Below are 20805 nucleotides of genomic sequence, written 5' to 3' on the forward strand. Positions count from 1 at the left end.
TGCTGGATCATATTGGAGGTAGGCGGGTGTAAATGCACACAAGTCTGTTTACATATGTTGCTCTATAGAAAATAAAAAGTCTGATCGGGTCTGCCTGAAAAACAGACAGGCTGATCCAATAGGACCTCTCGTGTGAATGGGGCCCAAGGCTGTGCACATCGGTAAAGAGCAAGGAGCAGGAGAGGAGAAAGACAAGACTATGACCATGGAGGCAGATTGTTGAGATCTCTTCCCCACTCTGAGAATGGAACGTTAAAGGAGAAGCAGCACACTGATGACACTCTCTCCTCCTTTCAGCACATTACTTGCACTGTAGAGCACCCAATTGATACAGTGTAGTTTCTTCTTCAGCTTTGCTGTACATGGGACTGCATGAGGCTGTTAAATCAAATAAGGCACTTGCATTTAAGGATGTATTAATAGCACAGCTACAATAATTTGTGTGCTATATTTGCCTAAAGTTCAGCTTTAAAGTTTTATATTTATAGGCGCACAAGTAAAAACACATAATGGGGTTTGACAATGAAACAGTATATTATAAAAATATCCTTTAGCTTACAATTTACAAACTGTATTACAATCGTATCGGTTAACCTGTAATGCTGGCATCTGTCATCCAGCTATAATGATTAAAAAAAAAAAAAAAAAGCCTAAAAACAACAGGGCCAATAATTTACATTCTGTATCAGGAAAACAATTAAGACCATGCCCAGGATTTCTTACATCTTCTGTTAATATTTTGTCTACAATTAAGTCAAATATACCTGCTAGCCCTGTACAAATACAAAATAATGCATACAATGTAATCAGAAAGTTAGCAAAAAAGTAGTCTGTAAACTATCATAAAAGTATCACTATATTAACAGAGCTACAAGCAGCGGTGTAACAGGGTTAAAAGACATTAAGGCAATAATACATTAAGTTACAAAATCATAGGTAATACTTTTTCTGTTTTAAACCAAAGTGTTATATAAGGCAGGTATATGGTCCCAGCAAAAAATGTTTAGCACTGATACTGGAGTAATCCATCTTAAATATGAAATATTTTTATATGGAATTATACAGTAGTGTACCATTGTGTAGGCAGACCTACACACTGAATGGTCACGGAATACTTTTTCTTAGTGGCACTTTTGTATGGTACTGTCTTCCACAAACAGGCAGGCTATCGTGTAATGCAAAGGATTCTGTCCATTTAAAAAGGCAAAACATCTTGCTTGGGTTCACAGAATAATGACTGAAATTTTCTGAGTCATTGCGTGCAGTCTGCAGCCGAATCCCCTGATCTTCCAGTCTCATCGCTGTTACTGAAACCTGCAGAGAAACAAACACTCATCACTGAAAATGGCTAGGACAGTTTTAAGCATTCTGAAAAATAAACAATCCTTGTTGCTCATAGCAAATCAATAAGCCTTTCCATATAACAATTCTGAAACAAAAATACAAAAAAACTGGTTGATTGCAAGAACTGATCTCAAATAATTGTGTATAAAACATATATATTCCTCCATAGCTCATTACATAAAAATGTACACTAATTGCATCTTGGCTGATGATTAAAAAGTCTGGCTCAACGTTTTTTTTTTTTAAGCATGTGGCACTCAGTGTTGAACTTATTCCCATTATTTTGAGCAAATCAAATGCTTTTCCAACGCTGGTATGTCTCAGACCAGATGTATTTCTGGTTTGTGTTTGAATGTAAATGACATACCGCAATTGCCGGCGTATAAGACGACCTTTTGGTTGCAAAAAAATGCATCCAAAGTCGGGGGTTGTCTTATACGCTGGATCTGTCTCCGTCAGGCTACGGACATCCATGTTTCAGGCTGCTGGCATCCATGATTGAAAAGCCGCGCCTCCTCCGACTGTTCCGTGATAGGCGGAACACTCATTTTCCCAGCAGGGCCTCTGTTCAGTGTTCCGCCCATCACGGATGCCTTCTCATCCTCAGACAAGAGGACGTCCGTGATAGGCGGAACACTGAACAGAGGCCCCGCTGGGAAAATGAGTGTTCTGCCTATCACGGAACAGTCTGAGGAGGAGGCGCGGCTTTTGAATCATGGATGCCAGCAGCCTGAAACATGGATGTCCGCAGCAAAAAAATAAGGAAGGGAGATCGTCTTGGCCGGCACAGTGGAGGCATGGAATGGCACAGTGGAGGCATGGAATGGCACAGTGGAGGCATGGAATGGCACAGTGGAGGCATGGAATGGCACAGTGGAGGCATGGAATGGCACAGTGGAGGCATGGAATGGCATGGCACAGTGGAGGCATGGAATGGCATGGCACAGTGGAGGCATGGAATGGCATGGCACAGTGGAGGCATGGAATGGCATGGCACAGTGGAGGAATGGAATGGCACAGTGGAGGCATGGAATGGCACAGTGGGGAATGGAATGGCACAGTGGGGCATGGAATGGAAATGTAATGGAAAAATGCCTGTTTCTGTCAGTGGTTGTTCCTGTCAGCGGTTGTTCCGGCTACCCCTCAGCTTCCAGACAGACTAGTAGGAAGGGGGTAGTCTTATACGGCGAGTATATCCCAAAACCAACATTTTTCCTGGAAAAATAGGGAGAAGTCTTATACGCCAGCAAATACGGTAGGTAGAATATTGTATCATAACAGATGTAATCAAACAAGTAGTAGAGCAGCATTTGTGGGATCATCAGTAGACAAAGGCTGGCCATACAATATACAAATTTCCTGTAGATTCACCAAAACCATATACAACCATACAATATGAGGTCAAACCCAAATGCTTTCAAATTTGTATGCAATCAGGCCGGCCTTTGCAATACATAGTTGAAGGTAAATGTATAGGAAATGGAAGAAAATTGTATACTGTATGGCCAGCTTTACACTGCACATGTACAAAATAAAGAAATAATTCTACAAATACATTACACAAGCCAGCAGACACAAATTGAATACCATCAAGTTATATTTGTTTGACGTGGTAGATTAATCTTCTCAAAAAGTAAAGTGAAAGGGAAAATGTGGCCATTACAAAAGGCTGTGTTCCACGAAAGAGGTAAAAAAATAAATAAATTAAAAAAATTCTAGGCTGGCTACATCTGAACAGTTTTTAAAAGCAGTTCAAGTAGCTGGAACCAACCCAAACCTAAGGTGGAGTTGAATAAAAAAAAAGTGCATCGACACCCAAGAACAAAAAGTTATCTTTTGCCATTTTTGCTCCTTAGATGTAGTGGCTACATTTTTTCTTTCACCTGGTAATCCTACCATAAACACTTCCCTGTCCTAGGGTGACAAATATACTAAGCAAGTGTTGTCACCCTAGGACAGGGAGTGTTAAGACATACAACACCTCCTTTGCTTCTGTAGTTCACAAAGATAGAAGTGAATTATTGCAAACCAATAACAGTTTAGAGACAGAAAGCACTTAAGCATATTTAGTAAAACACTGAATGGTATATAAAACAAACACTCAATTCTTTACAACAGCTTTTTTTCCCCAACCAGGGTGGCTTCTCAAAATGCCTAAAAAATTATCAAAAACTGTATACAAGTCAGCAGGTGGATCAAGCCAGTCTTAACCACTAGCTGACCAGCCGCCGCAGTTCTACGGCGGCAGGTCAGCTCGGCTGCGTGAAATTACGTCATTTCGCATTTCAGCCAATAGGGGCACGCACGATCACTGCCGGGCACCCGCGTTTGCTCGTTACAGAGCATGAACCGGTAGCTGTGTGTGTAAACCGCAGAACCCCGGGCAGAGTGGTAGAGCGCATCTCCTTCAAGTGAACAAAAGGGCTCAGGTGAGTAAAACGGGGAAGGGGGGGGGGGGGGGTCAGTGTCAGAAGTTTGTTCACCTTAATGCATATGGTGCATCAAGGTGAAAAAACACGAGGGTTTACAACCCCTTTTAACAGAACAGCAGTGAAATGAAAGAAAAAAAAAAAAAATTAACCACAAATTCTTGCACTAGAAAGGAGAAATCACAAAAAATTTACCAATATCTGAACTCTTCTGCAGCGTTTTCAAATGGTCTTTCAAGTCAATGGAATTTTGCAGTGCAGTATCTGGAATGCCATCAGCTAGTTGGTCTCTTGCATGATCTAGAAAATGGTACAAAAATAAACAATGTAAGAGAAAAACACCTAAAAAAGGTTCCAACTATTTGCTACTCTACCCTTACACTTTCATTTGTGCAAGAGACTTCATTCTTTTACTTAAAGCAGAGTTCCACCCATATTTTTAGTTAATTAAAAGTCAGCAGCTACAAAAAGTGTAGCTGCTGACTTTTGACACTTACCTGTCCCACAGTCCAGTGATGCAGCCGCCTGGAGTCTCGCTCCTCTCCGCCATCATAGAAACTGTGGGCACCCAGCCATGACAGCTTGCTTCAAAGCCGGGCGCGCACTGTGCATGCGCAAGTCACGCTCCGCTCCGCTATTGGCCAGGCAATCTTCTGTGAACTGTGACGTGTCCCAGAAGATTGCAGGGTGGGAGGGCGAGAGAAGTGGAACAGGAAGTCCCTCTCAAAAGAAGGTACCCACTCCACCAAAAAAATAAAAATGACATGCCGAATGTGGCATGTGTGGGGGGGGTGGGTTAAAGCGGACGTTCCACTTTTGGGTGGAACTCCACTTCAAAGCAGATCTAAACACAATCACTAAACTCCAATAAGATTTAACATATCAATATTAAGAAGGAAAACTTTTTTTTTTTTCTTTTTAAGGAAAACCTGGCAATTCTACCATGAAAGTCCTTATTTAGACACTTTTTGCTGTAGCATAAGTTTCCTAGCTGTGGTCCAATGTTCTCATCCTAATGTGCCCCCTGGTACAGACCACAAGCGACCATGCCAACCCAAATTGAGTAGTTACAATCCACTCTTGTTGCGATTAGAAAATTATTCCAGCGTAATGAATTGGAGCAGTCACTGAAGAGTGCATGTAGACAGAAAGCAGCTTGGGGAAAAAATTAATAAATACTTAAGGCCGAGAGGAGCTCAGCAGCACCATAATAAAAATGAAAAAGGTGAAAATGGTAATTTATAAAAAAAATACTTGAGAATGTTTAACGGTGCTTTAGAAAACTGAATGTTATGCAGTCCGCTTTAAATACAATACATTTTGCTCAGAGTAATTCTAAAGCTCAATCCATGAGAATAGCCACATATGCACTTTTAATTTGCCTTGGTTTTCAGCGTTAAAGGCCAAGTTCACCTTTAGAAACATGCAACACCTGTATTAAGGGTTTAACATGTGCCCAAGCAGCCTCACCTGAATTAGGCTGCTTAGGCAAATCTCGGTGTGCAGGCAACGTTTACTTTGACTTACCAACAACTGGTCTCTCTCAAAAGAGCAGCCAACATTGACTTAGACCATAAGGAATTATATGCATAGGCACTTGTATTTTTCAATGTGCAAACTTTCATGTGCAATTTCCAAATGACTACAAAAAGGTAAAAACCAGGGACTTTCTAGGACGGCACCCAAGTACACAGATTAAACAAGTCCACATTTTTTCCCAGATGCAAAAACACTGTTGCCTGGACCATGTCCAGGATCAGACCTAGACACTCCAGGCTCCGTCTTCTCCAGATTGAGAATCCAGCCCAGACTCTTCAGTGTACTAATCGTGAAGCGTTACATTTTGCCTCAACCGAAAAGTCGACTGCTCCCTGAGCAACAAGTCATCCAAATATCACAGGATGCAAAACACCCTAAACTCTCAACAGGGCAGGCACTTTTGGACATACCCAAAAGGCTGTTTGCCAGACTGAAGGGCAAGGCCACAAACTGAAAGTGTTGGTCCATAGGAATTTTTGATGCATGGGAAAAAGGACCCCTGATGTCTATGGAAGACAGAAAATTCACCTGCTTGTTTGTGTGTGGTCACCACTGGCCAAACCGATTCCATACAAAGACCAAACTTGGAGGAACTCATTACGGTTCTTGAGATCCAGGGCTGGTTGCAAATCCCCACTCTGCTTTGGGAGCATGAATAGATTGGAGCAAAATCAGAGGAATGGTTTGGTTACCGGAACCTCCTTGATTACACCCAGAGTCAAAAGTCGATTGAGCACCTGCAACAGCAAACCTTTCTTCCACAGACCTACAGGAACATATAATCTCAAACTGAGGAAGAGGAAAGTCCTAAACTGCAACTTGTACCCAATGGGAGACTGAAAAGAACCCACCTGTCTGAAACCGCAATGTGCCAGGCTTCTGCATATGCTCGCAGCCTCCCCCCTACTACCTGTACGAGTGGAGGTGCCCCATAAAGGAGAGAACTTGTTATCTGGTTTACCCGACTTAAAAAGGGGTTGTAAACCCTCATGGTTTTTCACCTGGTTAAAAGGGCTTTGGCAAATGCCAATGACTGCAGGTCACAGTTGAACATACCATGGCAGAGGATGCCTTCAACAATGTTTCAAGCCTTTTGTCAGCCAGGTCCCTAAAGACCTAGACCAGTGATGGCGAACCTTGGCACCCCAGATGTTTTGGAACTACATTTCCCATAATGCTCAAACTACACTGCATAGTACATGACCATCATAGGAAATGTAGTTCCAAAACATCTGGGGTGCCAAGGTTCGCCATCACTGACCTAGATATTATCTACTGGGCAATGAATTTTTAAAAAAACGACAAGATACCGATGCACATACTTCAGACATGCGCCACTTTTTCAAAAGCTTTTCCTCCATTGGATAAAGGAGAGAAAACCTATTTAAAGTGGTAGTAAACTCATTTGTGATTTTTACCTACAGGTAAGCTTATCTGTAGGTAAAATTAATATCTCCTAAACAGGCACAGTTTAGGAGATATTCAGTCGAGCAGCAGCCGGTGATGTCACATGTGCTCTGAAGGAACGGCACACTCGTTGTGCTCCTTCAGAGCCATGTGCCGTGACAGAGTCCACCACGCACAGGTGGTTGGAGTCCCTGAACCCGAAAGACCGGTGCAGATGGAAGCACCTAATAATGTGCTAGTATGTGGTGCATACTAGCCCACTGTGATATGGCCTTGCAGGAGGTTTTTTTTTTTTTCTCTCAAGAATTTACTACTGCTTTAACTGCATGACTACCCCATCTGGGTGATCCCAATCACTATACTAAAATATTTTGAGACAGGATGCAAGGGAAAGGTCTGAGAAACATTTGAGGCAGGTGTAAAGACCCCAAAGAGGAATACTTGACTAATGAAGATTCAGCCAGAGGTCACCCAAACCAGCTTGAACCATCTCAGAGAGGAATCAAATTAATACCTTCTGAGCTTGTGAAAACAAGGACTGCTATACTTCAGGCTCAGACTCTGCAGAGGTAGAGTACGTCTGTCCCTCCTCAAGCTTCTACACCAGGGATATGCAATTAGCGGACCTCCAGCTGTTGCAGAACTACAAGTCCCATGAGGCATAGCAAGACACTGATAGCCACAAGCATGACACCCAGAGGCAGAGGCATTATGGGACTTGTAGTTTTGCAACATCTGGAGGTCCGCTAATTGCATATCCCTGTTCTACACTAACCACCTCATCCGTCTACTCACTCTTCCCTCTATTCCGATGGGAGTCTGGTGTTTTTTTTCTGTCTGTATTTCTCACTTCCTGTTTCTCCTCAGCAAGCTTGCCCCCATCATCTGAGCCGCTCTGGCTGGAGGTTAGTCAGCGTGCTCGCCCCCTCCCTTGGGCCTACATCCCTGCGTTAGACGCTGTGAACGTTCACTGAGGAGGAACAGGAAGTGAGAAATTCAGAGAGAAAAAAACATTTAGACGGGAAATCGAAGGAAAAGTTAAGTGAACCAACAATGCACTAGCTTAAAGGAACCCATTTAGAAAAAAAAAAAACACAACCTTTACAACCCCTTTAAGACGGTCCCTTACTTTAACAAAAACAATAGTGAAGAGTGCGTTGTGCAAGCAATAAAAAGTGTGCGTCCCAAAATTAAAACTTTAAGATAAGACTTACCTTTTTCAGCACTTATGTGTTTTTTCAGCGGTGTATCGTGCCTGGCGATGGACATGGGCACTACTTTTCTAGAACTTTCTGTTGCGGAGACTGCAGAAACAGTGGCACTTGCGGTTGATATATTAGACAAGCTTTTTGTCATGGATCCATAAGAATTATTATCCTCTGTATCCGAATCATCAGAGTGAAGAGGATTGGTAAAGGATAACGGTGCTTGAGGTGTCGGTGCATTGCTGTGATCACTTTGACTCATTGTCTGTGATGCAAGAACACTGCTATTTAATACAGTTTTACTATCAAAGGAATGGGTATCTAAATGTTTATCAGCAGAGGAAGACACATTTTTACACTTTGTTTGCTCATTGCCAAAGTTAGTAGAAACAGAAAGTTCTTTCTCTAGAGGGAGATGGTCTGGTCTTGGTGGAGGGTTGCAACTTCTCTGATGAGGTGCATCTTCTAAAGTTTTAACAGATTTCAAACTCCTACAGTCAATACAAGGGTTTGAAGACATAACAGAGAGAGACTCCAGAGAGGTTGACATTGGAGGCTTAGCTAACTGGTCAACTGAATAGGATGAAGCAGATTTCATTTTAACGCCAAGGCCTCTTTGCAAGCCTGCACTAGCTTCAAAACTTTTTGGACTTTCTTGTAGAGGTACTTTTTTTATTTCAATACTTAATTTACGCTCTAACTTCTTCTCAACAACAGGCTCATTCTTTGCCAACACAGCTCCAGATTTGCTATAGTTTTCATTCATATCTGTCGTATTCTCTGAGGACAACACATGCAAAACTGGTTTCGGATGATAGCGATCGTTATCCTGCCACACTGTAGTCACAGCAGGATAAGCTGAAGGAGGTGAGGGTGTCAGAATCGGAGGAACAGGACGAGGCTCTGGCGGTTGCAGAATTTCCTCCTTGACATCGGCTTCAACCAGGCAGCTATATTGAAATTGATATATAAATCATTACGGAGATATTGTCACATTGCACATGCATATATTCACACACAGACTGCAGCATCTACATCTATACCAACATAATAGTCCCTAAAAATTCCAATGTATGAATTAATAAAATAAAGCTTGGATACATGTGGCAAAGTTCTATTTTACAAAACAGTTTGGACCTCATTTGGAACATTCACAGCAAATCTGCCACTACAAATGTAATAGAGAACAAAGAAATTAATTCAAAGCTTTAGAAAGTTGTTGGCACGGTCCCAAAGAAAAACCCTCAAGTAGTTTTGAATTTTCAGCAACAGAGCGTGGGGTTCCAACATCAAATAATAGCTTAAGTGCCAAGGCTGTGGAATGCAGCCCATATGCCAAAAATAGACAACACTTCACTTTCTTCCAGGAAGCCAAATAGAAACATTGCAGCGCTCACATATTAGACCTGTGTGACAATACTTGCATTAGAACACTGGGCTGGTATTCCATGCTACACTTAAAAGAATGAGAGAAAAATCATTCATTCTATTCTACACCCAAAAAGTGATTTGCAGATGCAACTATTAAAGTGTTACTAAACCCACAACAGTATAATCAGTCTGTATGTGCAGTAAAGCATGCTTGTTATTTACTGTGGAATTTAAGGGGTTAATCCTCTGCATTGTGTAAAAAGGCTGTTTGATCCTGTCTGCTCTGAGCCTCTTTAACGGTCACCAATCCATCTGCTGACAGAACAAAGCATTGGAGGCACTCTAGTAATACACACCAAACTGAACATGTGAACATGTTTTTTTTTTGGGAGGGTTCATGTGATCAGCACAGGGCCAATCAGCACTGTCCAAAAAGGACACTAGGGTGTCACGCAGCTTCATAGGACAGTAAAAAAAAAAAAAAAGTGCATTTATTTTTTTGAAGCCTGTAAAGCATTGCACCAGCAATCAACAGATCGCTGGTGCGCTGCAGGTCTCCAGCAGATCTGTCAGTATCTGTGTGCCTGATTACATCCCGTACAGGCAAGCAGATACAATCTGACAGGAAGAATCAATGAACTAAAATGGGTGGAACTTGTGCCTAAGAGTGAACTAATTCTTTGACAATGACCAAAAAAAAAAAAAAAACTTGTTGGCCGATCGGTTTCAGAGCTGCACCAGGTTTTGCACTCTTCTGCTTTAGTAAATCCACCCCAATAGAACAGTTCACATGACCTCAACATTCCAATCACCCAACAAATGCAATTCAAATTACGAACATACAAAGCCATTCACAACTTTGCTCCAAGCTACATCAGCAATCTTGTATCAATAAATAACCCAAACCTTCCTCTACGCGCCTCCCAAGACCTCGCTGCTCCGTCTCTTCCTCCCATGCTTGCCTCAAATTCTTCAGAGCCTCTCCCCATCCTCTGGAACTCTTATTTTAATCTGACCATCTCCCACTATGTCCACCTTTAGGCTATTCCTGAAAACTCATCTCTTCAGGGAAACCTAAGCCGCCTCCAACCAACAATTGAAAATTCTAATTCTACCACCCGCTCATCCCTCACAATTAGTACAACCCGCCCCTATTAGGATTGTAAGCACTTGCAAGCAGGGCCTTCCTAATCCTTCTGTATTACATTGTATTGTAACTGTACTGTCTCCTTTATATAGTAAAGCGCTATGCAAACTGCTATGAAAATCCTGTACAATAACCAGCACTGCTTGCTAAAATAAAAAAATAAATAAAAAAAGGAGGCGGCTCAGAAGCTCACAAAACGAGGCAGCAAAACCCAGTAACAAACAACTTCATGAAAAATAGATTGCAGGGCCATTAGGAAGTGGATGCAGATGGATTTTTAGAGACTAGGAATATCGTTTTGTGTCATTTTAAAGGTGACGCAAGACCCAAGCTCTTGGCCCCACTTCTCTTGGGGATCACAGGAATGCACTTGATCTCATGACTGCCGATTGCTCAGTTCTCAGTCTGCTCTGTCCCTGGAGTGCCAGACTGGATAGAAAGTGGCTGGCTAAGGCTCTCAGTGGCGTGCTTAGAGGCTGAGCCATTTGCTGGTCAGGCATTTGGGGGGATCCAGACATCAGCCAACAGCAGGTTTTAGCCCGCACAAGGGCACTCCCGTGACCCAGAGAAGTATGGCCAAAAAAGTTCTTGCCATAGTGAGAAAGTACACACTACAGGTATGTTTTTTGGTTGTGGGAGCAACCCCCACACAAATATGGGGGAAAACATTTAAACTTCATTAATCATGTCCTTAGGCTTAATGTAGATGGAATGTTTTCACAACCTCTCCTGAAAGATTTAACTTGACAGATCGTAACCCACGTTTGAAACGTCCGTTTTGCAACGTTTCTGTTTAGAAGTGTTTCTAAAAAGGAAAAAAAAAAAAAAAAAAAAAAAAAAAAAAAAACACGAAAAACTGCTATAGTCTAAACCACATTTACAAGTGGTTGGCACAAGAAATGCCTCTAAACTCTGCGTCTTTTTTTTTTTTTGGCAAGCAAAAAAATGTAAAAGTCTCTAAACTGCCGGCTAGAAACTACTATAAATGACCCTGTGTACATGTAGTGATAAGATAACGTGAGAGTTCAGGAGCACTTTCACACTGGGGCGAGAGGTGCGGGGGCCACTAGCAGGGTGGTTTTACCCCCGCTAGCAGCCGAGAAAGGGTGAAAACCGCTGGCAATGCGTCTCTGCAGAGGCATATAGCTGCGCTGTCCCATTGATTTTAATGAGCGGGAGCGGTGAAGGGGCAGTATACACACTGCTCCTTAACCGCTCCAAAGATGCGGCTAGCAGGACTTTTTTCCCATCCTGCTAGCGCACCGCTCCAGTGTGAAAGCCCTCTGACTTTCAAACTGGAGAAACAGCAGCAGCTGTTTAGGGTCGGTTTGCAGGCGCCATTTTTAGCGCAATAGCACCTGCAAACCGCTCCAGTGTGAAAGGGGTCCAAGTGTCTGTTCAGCAGCAGCAGTGTACATGAGGCCTTAATGCAAACTGCCGCATTAAGAGATTGACAACTCCAAAAAATCCCACTTCTAGAATGCAGTGAAATACAACCTCCGAAACATGTCAGCAATAAAAGGAAAACATCTATGCAAAGACGATGTACATAAATCATAGCATTCATTCACCTCAAACCATCAACACAAAAACAGACAGTGTACTCATGCAAGGCTGGGTTCACACCTACGCTTTTCACAGTGCTTTGCAGAAATTAACTACAGTCCATTGAACATTATTTACTATGAGTCAAGTTCCTATCTGTGCCTTTTCAAACAGTGTGATTTTTGCAGAGAGTCAGGGACATTTCTGCTGGTTTCTCCCACCTGACAACACCAAAATTAAATGTGCATGTTTTCAGGAACTAAACATTAACATGCAAAAGCTGCACACAAGTTTAGGTATTTGAAGTCAAAAGATGGAAAAAAAAAAATAAAATTGCTTCAGCCATTGTATCCTAATTCCTATACTAAGGATTTCTGTCGCGAAAAATAACCATCGTTCTGTAAGCATGTTCATTTACAACTCGTGCAACTATATTAAAATTCATGAATTAAAAAAGTCCAGGCACATGCATAACAAAACTGCAATCAAATGAAAATATAATAGACTCTTGCCCATGGAATAGGTTCAATGCATTGCTTATGACAGATTCAGGCAAAGAGGTCTAAAGCTGTTTAAAAACACTTACCTCCTTATCCGTGGTGGCTTTGGTGGTGGAGAGTCCATTTTCTCACTCTCTGTGCAAACAGGTTGGCTGTCTGTATTGTCATCCTGCCAACAGCAGATTTTGGTAGTAACAGCACCATTTACACATCCACAACACACATAACTTAATGACGTTATAGCAAAAAAAGGAAAATTGTTATCAGACTTAAAAAAAATAAAAATAAAAAAAAATAAAAAAAAAAAATCACCATTTACGGCTTTTCTAGGGAATCACTGATGTGTATTTAGTGGTGCATTAAAAAGAAAATTACAGTGTTAAAACAAAAACCGAAACATTCTGGATGCCTAAAACTGAAACAGCTTGAACATTTTTTTTAGTTAATTAATGTGGCTGGCGCTTTTGCATTGAAGTCATGGGACATGAATTTGCATAGAAGTCCATGGTATGCCATTTTGCATTGATGTCGATGGGACGCAGCATGCCATTAACAGCAACTTTTTTTTTTCTTCTTTCCATCTGCAAAACGCTGATGACTATTTTCGGCTGACAAATAAGTGCATCCCTATTTATTTTTATTTTTTTTAAAGGCCAGTCAACACATACATACTGTACCATACAAAATAATAGCCAAACATGTTCACCACTCTAAATCTGACAATCACCAGTGAAGGATATGTGGCAAAGCAAACCTTCATCAAGGTTATGGGTCTTTAAACTACGGCTCTCCAGTTGTTCAGGAACTACAATTCCCATTATGTCTAGTCATGTCTGAATGCGTGTGTTACAATGCCTCAAAGATGCTGCTTGCAGGACTTTTTTGCCGTCCTGCCAGCGCACCGCCCCAGTTTGAAAGCACTCAAATCTGCTGCCCCGCTGAGGTCCCCAGGAAGTTCTGCCCGTCAAAACCCCCCCCCCCCTTTCCTTCTCAGCCGTGCCATTCGCAAAGCGCAGCACGCTTCACGCAGCCGCAAGGGGGAAGAAGTACCGATCATAAAGGCTACTTTTCACACTGAAGCGCTTTACAGGCGCTATAGCGCTATAAATGGTGCCTGAAAAGCACCTCTCCTCACTCCACACAAAGCCCGAGTGCTTTCAAACTGGGGCGGTGCGCTGGCAGGACGGCAAAAAAGTCCTGCAAGCAGCATCTTTGAGGTGCTGTAGGAGCGGTGTATATACTGCTCCTACAGTGCCCCTGCCCATTGAAATCAATGGAAAGCGGCACTTTAGTACCCTGTTTCGGCCGTTAGTGGGGGTTAAAAGTGCAGCAAAAATGACAGTAAACCGGTGCTAAAAAAAAGCGGCGCTGTACCGCCGATGCCCACCCACCCAGTGTGAAAGTGCTTAAAGGGTAAGGAACAAAAGATAATTTTTAAAAAACAAAAAGTTCCCCAGTGGCATACATTTATACGCATGTCCTGACAGATTTTTGGATTGCATGTAATGGATCTGAAGACTGCACCTGTGTGAATGCCGCTACTGAAAACAATACAGCTACATTATTCAGTTCCGGAAAAAAAAACAAAAAAAAACACACAAAACAGGTGTGAATTTTTTATTGCCCCCCCCCCCCCCCTTTACAGCAGAGGCTTACAAGCTGAAAGACGACAATGTGTATGCAAAGCATGACACCAGTGTACCACAACCTTTTGCTTTTAATAACAGAAAGCTTTACATACCAATCCATCCACTATCTTCCTGGACTCCGTCTCATACAGCTGAAGCTGCTTTTCAAATAGCTGAGCTATAGCACGATGTACAAGTTCATACTGCTCCTGAAAACAAACAAAAAAACAACAAGACTTAAATGTGTTTAAAAGGATAAACCATTGTGAATAGGACTAAACAATTGGAATTTGTACTATTTTGTGTTCTTTTAATATTGCACCGTCATTGAGGGACACAGGAGTCATATTGTATTATACTGACGCCTACAGATATGTATCTCACAAAAGTGAGAACACTCCTCATATTTTTGTAAATATTTTATTATATCTTTACATGAGACAACACTGAAAACACTTTGCTACAAAGTAGTGAGTGTACAGATTGTATAACAATGTAAACTTGCTGTCCCGTGAAAATAACTCACAGCCATTACTGTCTAAACCGTTTGCAACAAAAGTGAGTACACCCCTAAGTGAAAATGTCCACATTGGGCCCAATTAGCCATTGTCCCTCCCAAGTTGCGAGTCATGTGACCGGCCTGAAGACGGCTCTAATCAGCTATTTAGAAAGCTTGTTTTAATAAGGATTTACATAGTGTGGTATGCCAGCGGGGGGGGGGGGGGGGGGGGGATCTCACACAATCCAGCCACCGAGATTGTGTGTGAAACCGACAGGCAGACTCCAACCAAAGGATTGAATGGTGAAAAAAAAGATTTCAAGTGGTATTCCATAAAGGGCAAAGGGTTGCACGAGCACTTAATCCCCAGCATATCTCTTTCCAAAAGAAAACCAACAGTAAACAGGATAATGGCACCCAATAGTCATATTCACAAAGAAGCTCCTGGTGCTCATTCTACAGGCAGTCCCCGACTTACGAACGACTCCTACTTGAGAACGGCCTCAATGCCGGCTGCTTGGGCTCCACAATGGTCCTGGATACTTCCGAGCAGCCACCTTGCCACATTCCATACTGCAGTACTTCATGTACTGCATGGCCAGAAGAGCACCAGAAGCGCCCAGAACATGTCTGCACAGGCGGAAGTTACACTTGGTGTTCCCACTTACGAACAAACCTACAGTTCTCATTGTGTTCACAAGTCGAGCACTGCCTGTGCCTACAAAGTGATTTTTCAAACAGCGGGTCACGCTAGAGACTGTTCCAAATCGCTGGTCCTTAAAGTGCATCGCGGCTACCAATACACCAAAGTACCACAAGAACTACAAATCAATTGCCAAGGATACACCGATTTGGATAACTGCAAAAACCAGCTCAAGTCGTGTATAGTGGAATCTTGATTGAAAGTCTGTTTAGCTGGTAAATATGAAATACTGCATTTCAATTTAATGGGTCATATGCTTGCAGCCAGCAAGTGTCACCAAGTCTGCCCTCTACCATAATTGGTTCTCTCTTTTGCCATCTGTGCGCACCATTGGAGAGATTTCCATTTACTTCCTGTTACATGGGCAAAAATAAGAGAGATGGATATCCATCTATATCCCAGGTTTCTGTGATGCAATTTCTTTTTAAATAAAGAATTTCAGAATTTTCCACCTAGAAATTAAAAAACTAATCTAATGTGGTTGCATGCACACCCTTTGATTATAACTGTAGCCATGTTCAGAATTAAGCAATCACATTCAAATTTACACCCATAATTATCATTTTATTGCTCATATGTCTGGGCTATGGGGTAGAGTGGTAAGACGGAAGCCTTTTCGAACAAAGAAAAAGATCCAAGTATAGCTAAATTACATCTGAAGTCTCCCAAAAGCATGCGAGAAAATGTGTTATGACTGATAAAACCAAGGTTGAACTTTTTGGCCATAATTACAAAAGGTTTGTCGCAAAAACACTGCAAATCACCAAAAGACGACCATATCCACAGTGAAGCATGGAGGTGGCATCATGCTTTGGGGGCGTTTTTCTTCAGCTGGAACAGGGGTCATAGTCAAGGTAGTGGGAATTATGAACAGTTCCAAATACCAGTCAATATTGGCACAAAACCTTTAGGCTTCTGCTTGAAAGCTGAACATGAAGAGGAACAATGACCCAAAACACATAAAAAATTAACAAAGGAATGGCTTCACCAAAAGAATAACGTTTTGGAATGACCCAGCCAGAGCCCAGACCCCAATCGGATTGACAATCTGTGGGGTGATCTGAAGGCGGACGTGCACAGGAAATGCCCTCGCAATCTGACGGATTTGGAGTGTTTTTGCAAATAGGAGTGGACCAATATTGGCAAGTCAAGATGTACCATGCTGATAGACTCATGCACAAAAATGTGCTGTAATAAAATCAAAAGTTGCTTCAACAAAGTAATCGTTTAAGGGTGTGCACACTTCTGCAACCATTTTCTTCGGATGCGACTTCCATTGAAATCAATAGGTAGAAGTCGGATTGAAGTAGTACAGGAACCTTTTCTCAAGCTGAAGCAACTTTAGTACATTAAGAAGGCTCCATTCACTTCCATTGATTCTCTCAACAGCGCGACTTGGGGGACTTCAAGTCGGATCCCAAGTCGCCCCTGTGTGAACCGGCTCTTAAAGGTTTTATTGATCATTTGACAAAAAACATTTTATTCAGCGATTTACAAGACATACCAATTTATATTCATCACAAAGTCTGATATACATATGCATCACTTAAATGTAATACCTTGGTTTGGACTGCTGAATGTCGCTGTGTCCTCATTTCTTGAATTAGACTAAACACATTGAACTCGGCAGGTATTCTCTAAAATGAATAAAACCTAGTAAATGTCTTGTTCGATACAATAAAAATCTCCAAAATAATCAAGTGAAGCTGCGACGCTTACCCGAGCTTTAAGCAAATTCCATGTATAATCTATTGCACAGATAGCCCCTGTCCTTCCACAGCCCGCACTGCATGAGAATAGAAAAATAAAAACACACTTGTGTGTCTCTTATGGCACTGGTTAAAGCTGGCCTAAATGCCTTAAAATAATCAATCAAGTGTTATCACCAATAATGCTGTACAAAGTAGACAAACCCATAGCAATCCCTAAAAATATTACATTAACTTTTACTAGTTTCACCATCGTACAACAATAGATAGTACACATACTGGCAAAGTACCTGAATGTAGAAAAATGCTGTAGTCACTTCTATAAGAGCTAAAACATTTTGACTACTCCTTCAGAGTGCCGTGACATAAACGGCGTCATCACGGCTGTCACAGCCGGAGTCTACAAACTCGGAAGGAAGAAGAAGAGTGAAGGTAACAGCTCGCCACTGAAAGGGTTTTGTTCTAAGGCAAGCCCCACATAATGTGCCAGTATGTAATGGATACTAGTACATTATAACTTTGCCTCGCAGAATAAATAACTGCCGGCGGTTTACTACCACTTTAAACAGCAGAGAGACCCTCTGGATTCAACATACAAGTACCAAATCAGCTCTCTGCATTGCAGAAAAAAGTAAAGTGTGCATTACTGCATGTATATTGCAGTAAACAGTGAGGTGCCATTCATTTCGAACAGTACTCCATTATAGTAGTTGACGCCACCGTTTTGCAGTGCTCCATCAAAAAAAAAAAAAAAAAACGCGCACACAATATATATTACTGAAACCTGGGATCCAGAAGATATTGTCCGTCGATACATCAACATTCCATCAGCCCCCCCCCCCCCGCTTTCATCTATCCAGTTTAAGAATAAAACACGTATGTAGTTTGTTTTAAATGTAGCAAGGCCGAAACAAACCGATTAAATCGGCAACTAATCGATTACTATTTTCATAAATGAATCGGCCAGTAACAATGGGGTTTAAAAAAATAAATAAAAAATTATCCCTTTATGGTACAAAAAGAGCCAAATCGCTACTGTAAATATTACTTTCACGGTCCCACAGTAAAAAAATAACCCCTTACAGTAGCGAAAATTTGCTCTGTTTGTACTAATGTTTGTTTTTTAATCCCATTACTAAACATGTCAGGGCCTGGGTTACACCTTTTTTGTTGCTTTTTGTAGAAACACAGAACAGTAAATTTACATGGTTTCCTATGGGACACATTCACATCTATGTCTTTTTCAGCTGCGGCATATTTGGAAAGGGCAAAACGATGCCATTTCGTTTTTTTGGTTCAATATACTTCAATGGAGAAGCTGCAGAAAAGCATATAATGCATTTTTGCGGCAATTTGTTTTTTTAATCTGCCCAACAAAAATTGGCCCAAAAAAATAAAAAAGGTAAAAATGCAAATCGCAAAGTTATTAACCGAAACATCGGCCAACTAATCGATTATGAAAATAGTTGCAGCCCTAGAATGTAGTAAACATTTTTCAGTCACAACCATTTGCAAACCTCGGTCACGCTCACCTACCTGCAATGTATACATAAGGGGACATCTTCATGAGCTTGATAGTCTCTCATTAAACTAATCATGTCCAAGATAGAATCAAAAGACGACGGAACATCATGATCTGGCCAGTTGACATAATGAAACTGCTGAATTCTTCGTGTCTCCTGGAAATAAAGTCATGTATATTATTACGCTATAACAGGTATTTTATTAGAACAGGGGAGAAAAGTCTTTACATAAACACACATTAACAATGTGGAAAGTGCCTGGAAAAAAGGCTGTCACAGTGTGGAGTCTGCAGGAGTAAGGCTGTGAAATTTGCACCATGTATGGCCGAAAAACTGCGACAAGCAGATGGTGTACAGAACGCCCTGTCATTCCCTGCTTGTCTGAGTAACTCACTTTGGGACCTTCTCTGGCAAAACACCTTGTCCCCATGTTGACAAGAGCCTGTTGCCCACAACCGTGGCTCATTGGTGGAGGGAGGTGACCCATCGGAATCTGGAAGCCCCCTTTAACCACTTGAAGACCAGGCCTTTTATGGCACTTTTTGCTCAAAAGTTTAAATCTGTATTGTAACCCCAAATGGGACAGGGGTGAACGCCGTTTAAGATATTCCATTCCGAACCCAAGACAGCTTATCGTCACTCCACAATCTGGCGAACAGGACCCATACGGATTTCCCCCAGCAACGAGACACAGCTCTGTTCTCTGGTTCAACAGGAATAGACAATCTTTATTGAGAAGGCAGGCTCTTATATACACCAAAAAGAATACTTGCTGAAATCAAAATGGACAATGACACACTCCACCCACAACATCATACAACGGTTACCAACGAGCCCTCCTCAATACACATCTTTTAGTAGACAGACATTCTGACTCCGAGATAATCTACATGAGCTACAGCTGACAGTCAGACATCTGACCTTTAGACTGCAAACTCACAATCCACATTTATCATCAATAGAACTTTCACACAATACAGTGTCAATTAGCATAACACCATGAAAGGTTTTTCAGAAGCCATCCGAGCTTCATTTACATCACAATAGCAGACTTAATTACCACAGCAAGCTTAATAGTATATATACACACACACACACACACACTATCTATACCGCATTAAATGTGACTAGCACAGACCATAGTGGAGTTCTCATTCACACTGTGTCCTAAAGTGACTCCCGTTACATGTATATTTTGCTAGAAAATTACTTGGAACCCCTGAAAATATATAATTTTTTTTTTTAGCAGAGACTGTAGGGCAGGGATCCTCAAACTACAGCCCTCCAGCTGTTGCGGAACTACACATCCCATGAGGCATTGTAAACCTCTGTCATTCACAGACATGACCAGGCATGATGGGAATTTTAGTTCCTGAACAACTGGAGGGCCATAGTTTGAAGACCCATGCTATAGGGTTTAAAATGGGGAGTGTTCATTTTTATTTATATTGCATGGTATTTGCGCAAAAAAAAGCACAATATTTTTCTGTAAAACGTGAAAGAAGGTTTTACGCCAAGTTAATAATCATGTCACAGTTTAAAATTGCGCATGCTTACACAACAACAGTACTTAAAAATCGTCATAGTCGATACTTTAAAATGTTTTACACGTCACCTATTTAGAGTTAAAGGAGGTCTAGTGCTAGAATTATTACTCTTGCGTAAACACTTGTGGCGATAAGTCATGTGTGGTGCAAATACCATTAACACATGAGTTTGTTCTGTGTAAGCACGAAGGGATGGGGGCACTTACATAGTAATATAAATGTAACAAAAAATTACAGGTCCCGTTTATGAAGGGATCTGGGGTCAAGAGATCTCAAATCTCTCCTTTACCTTAAAGTGGTTGCAAAGGTTACAATATTTTTTTTTTTTTTTTAAACAAACATGTTATACTTGCCTCCACTGTGCAGCTTTGTGCACAGAGTGGCCCCGAACAGCGTTTTCTGGGGTCCTTCGGTGGCTCTCGGCTCCTCCTCGCCTCAGATAACCCCCTCTGGGAAGCGCTCTCCCAAGGGGGTTAACTTGTGGGCACACTACCGAATCCTGTATCTAGCGTCCATAGCCGCCGAGTACAGACTCGCCCCCGTGTCATTGGATTTGATTGGCAGCAGCACGAGCAAATGGTTGCACTGCTATCAATCTATCCAATGAAGAGCCAAGAAGCCTGGGCAAAGGAAGAGCGCGTTCGCAACGCAGTACTTTCCAGGGCTCAGGCAAGTAAAATAGGGGGCTGGGGGACTGGTAATCTTAAGT

At 41.8% G+C, this 20805-nt stretch overlaps 1 protein-coding gene across 2 annotated transcripts in view; it reads right to left on the reverse strand.

Annotated features, from left to right (window-relative positions):
* Window positions 1–461: 461 nt before the first annotated feature.
* The window catches only part of PTPN12 (protein tyrosine phosphatase non-receptor type 12), an 84788-nt gene continuing 64444 nt past the window's right edge, over window positions 462–20805 (reverse strand). The window contains exons 8-15 of one of the 2 annotated variants that reach the window (XM_040343474.1): window positions 18563–18705; window positions 17037–17103; window positions 16877–16954; window positions 14229–14324; window positions 12574–12656; window positions 7934–8874; window positions 3969–4073; window positions 462–1317 (exon numbers count right to left, since the gene is read on the reverse strand). In XM_040343474.1, coding sequence (XP_040199408.1) covers window positions 1253–1317; window positions 3969–4073; window positions 7934–8874; window positions 12574–12656; window positions 14229–14324; window positions 16877–16954; window positions 17037–17103; window positions 18563–18705 — 1578 coding nt within the window. In that variant the 3' untranslated portion in view covers window positions 462–1252. The remainder of the gene's footprint in view (window positions 1318–3968; window positions 4074–7933; window positions 8875–12573; window positions 12657–14228; window positions 14325–16876; window positions 16955–17036; window positions 17104–18562; window positions 18706–20805) is intronic. The other variant, XM_040343475.1, reaches the window with a different exon arrangement.

This window comes from Rana temporaria, chromosome 3 (genome assembly GCF_905171775.1).
Source record: "Rana temporaria chromosome 3, aRanTem1.1, whole genome shotgun sequence".
NCBI lineage: Eukaryota > Metazoa > Chordata > Amphibia > Anura > Ranidae > Rana > Rana temporaria.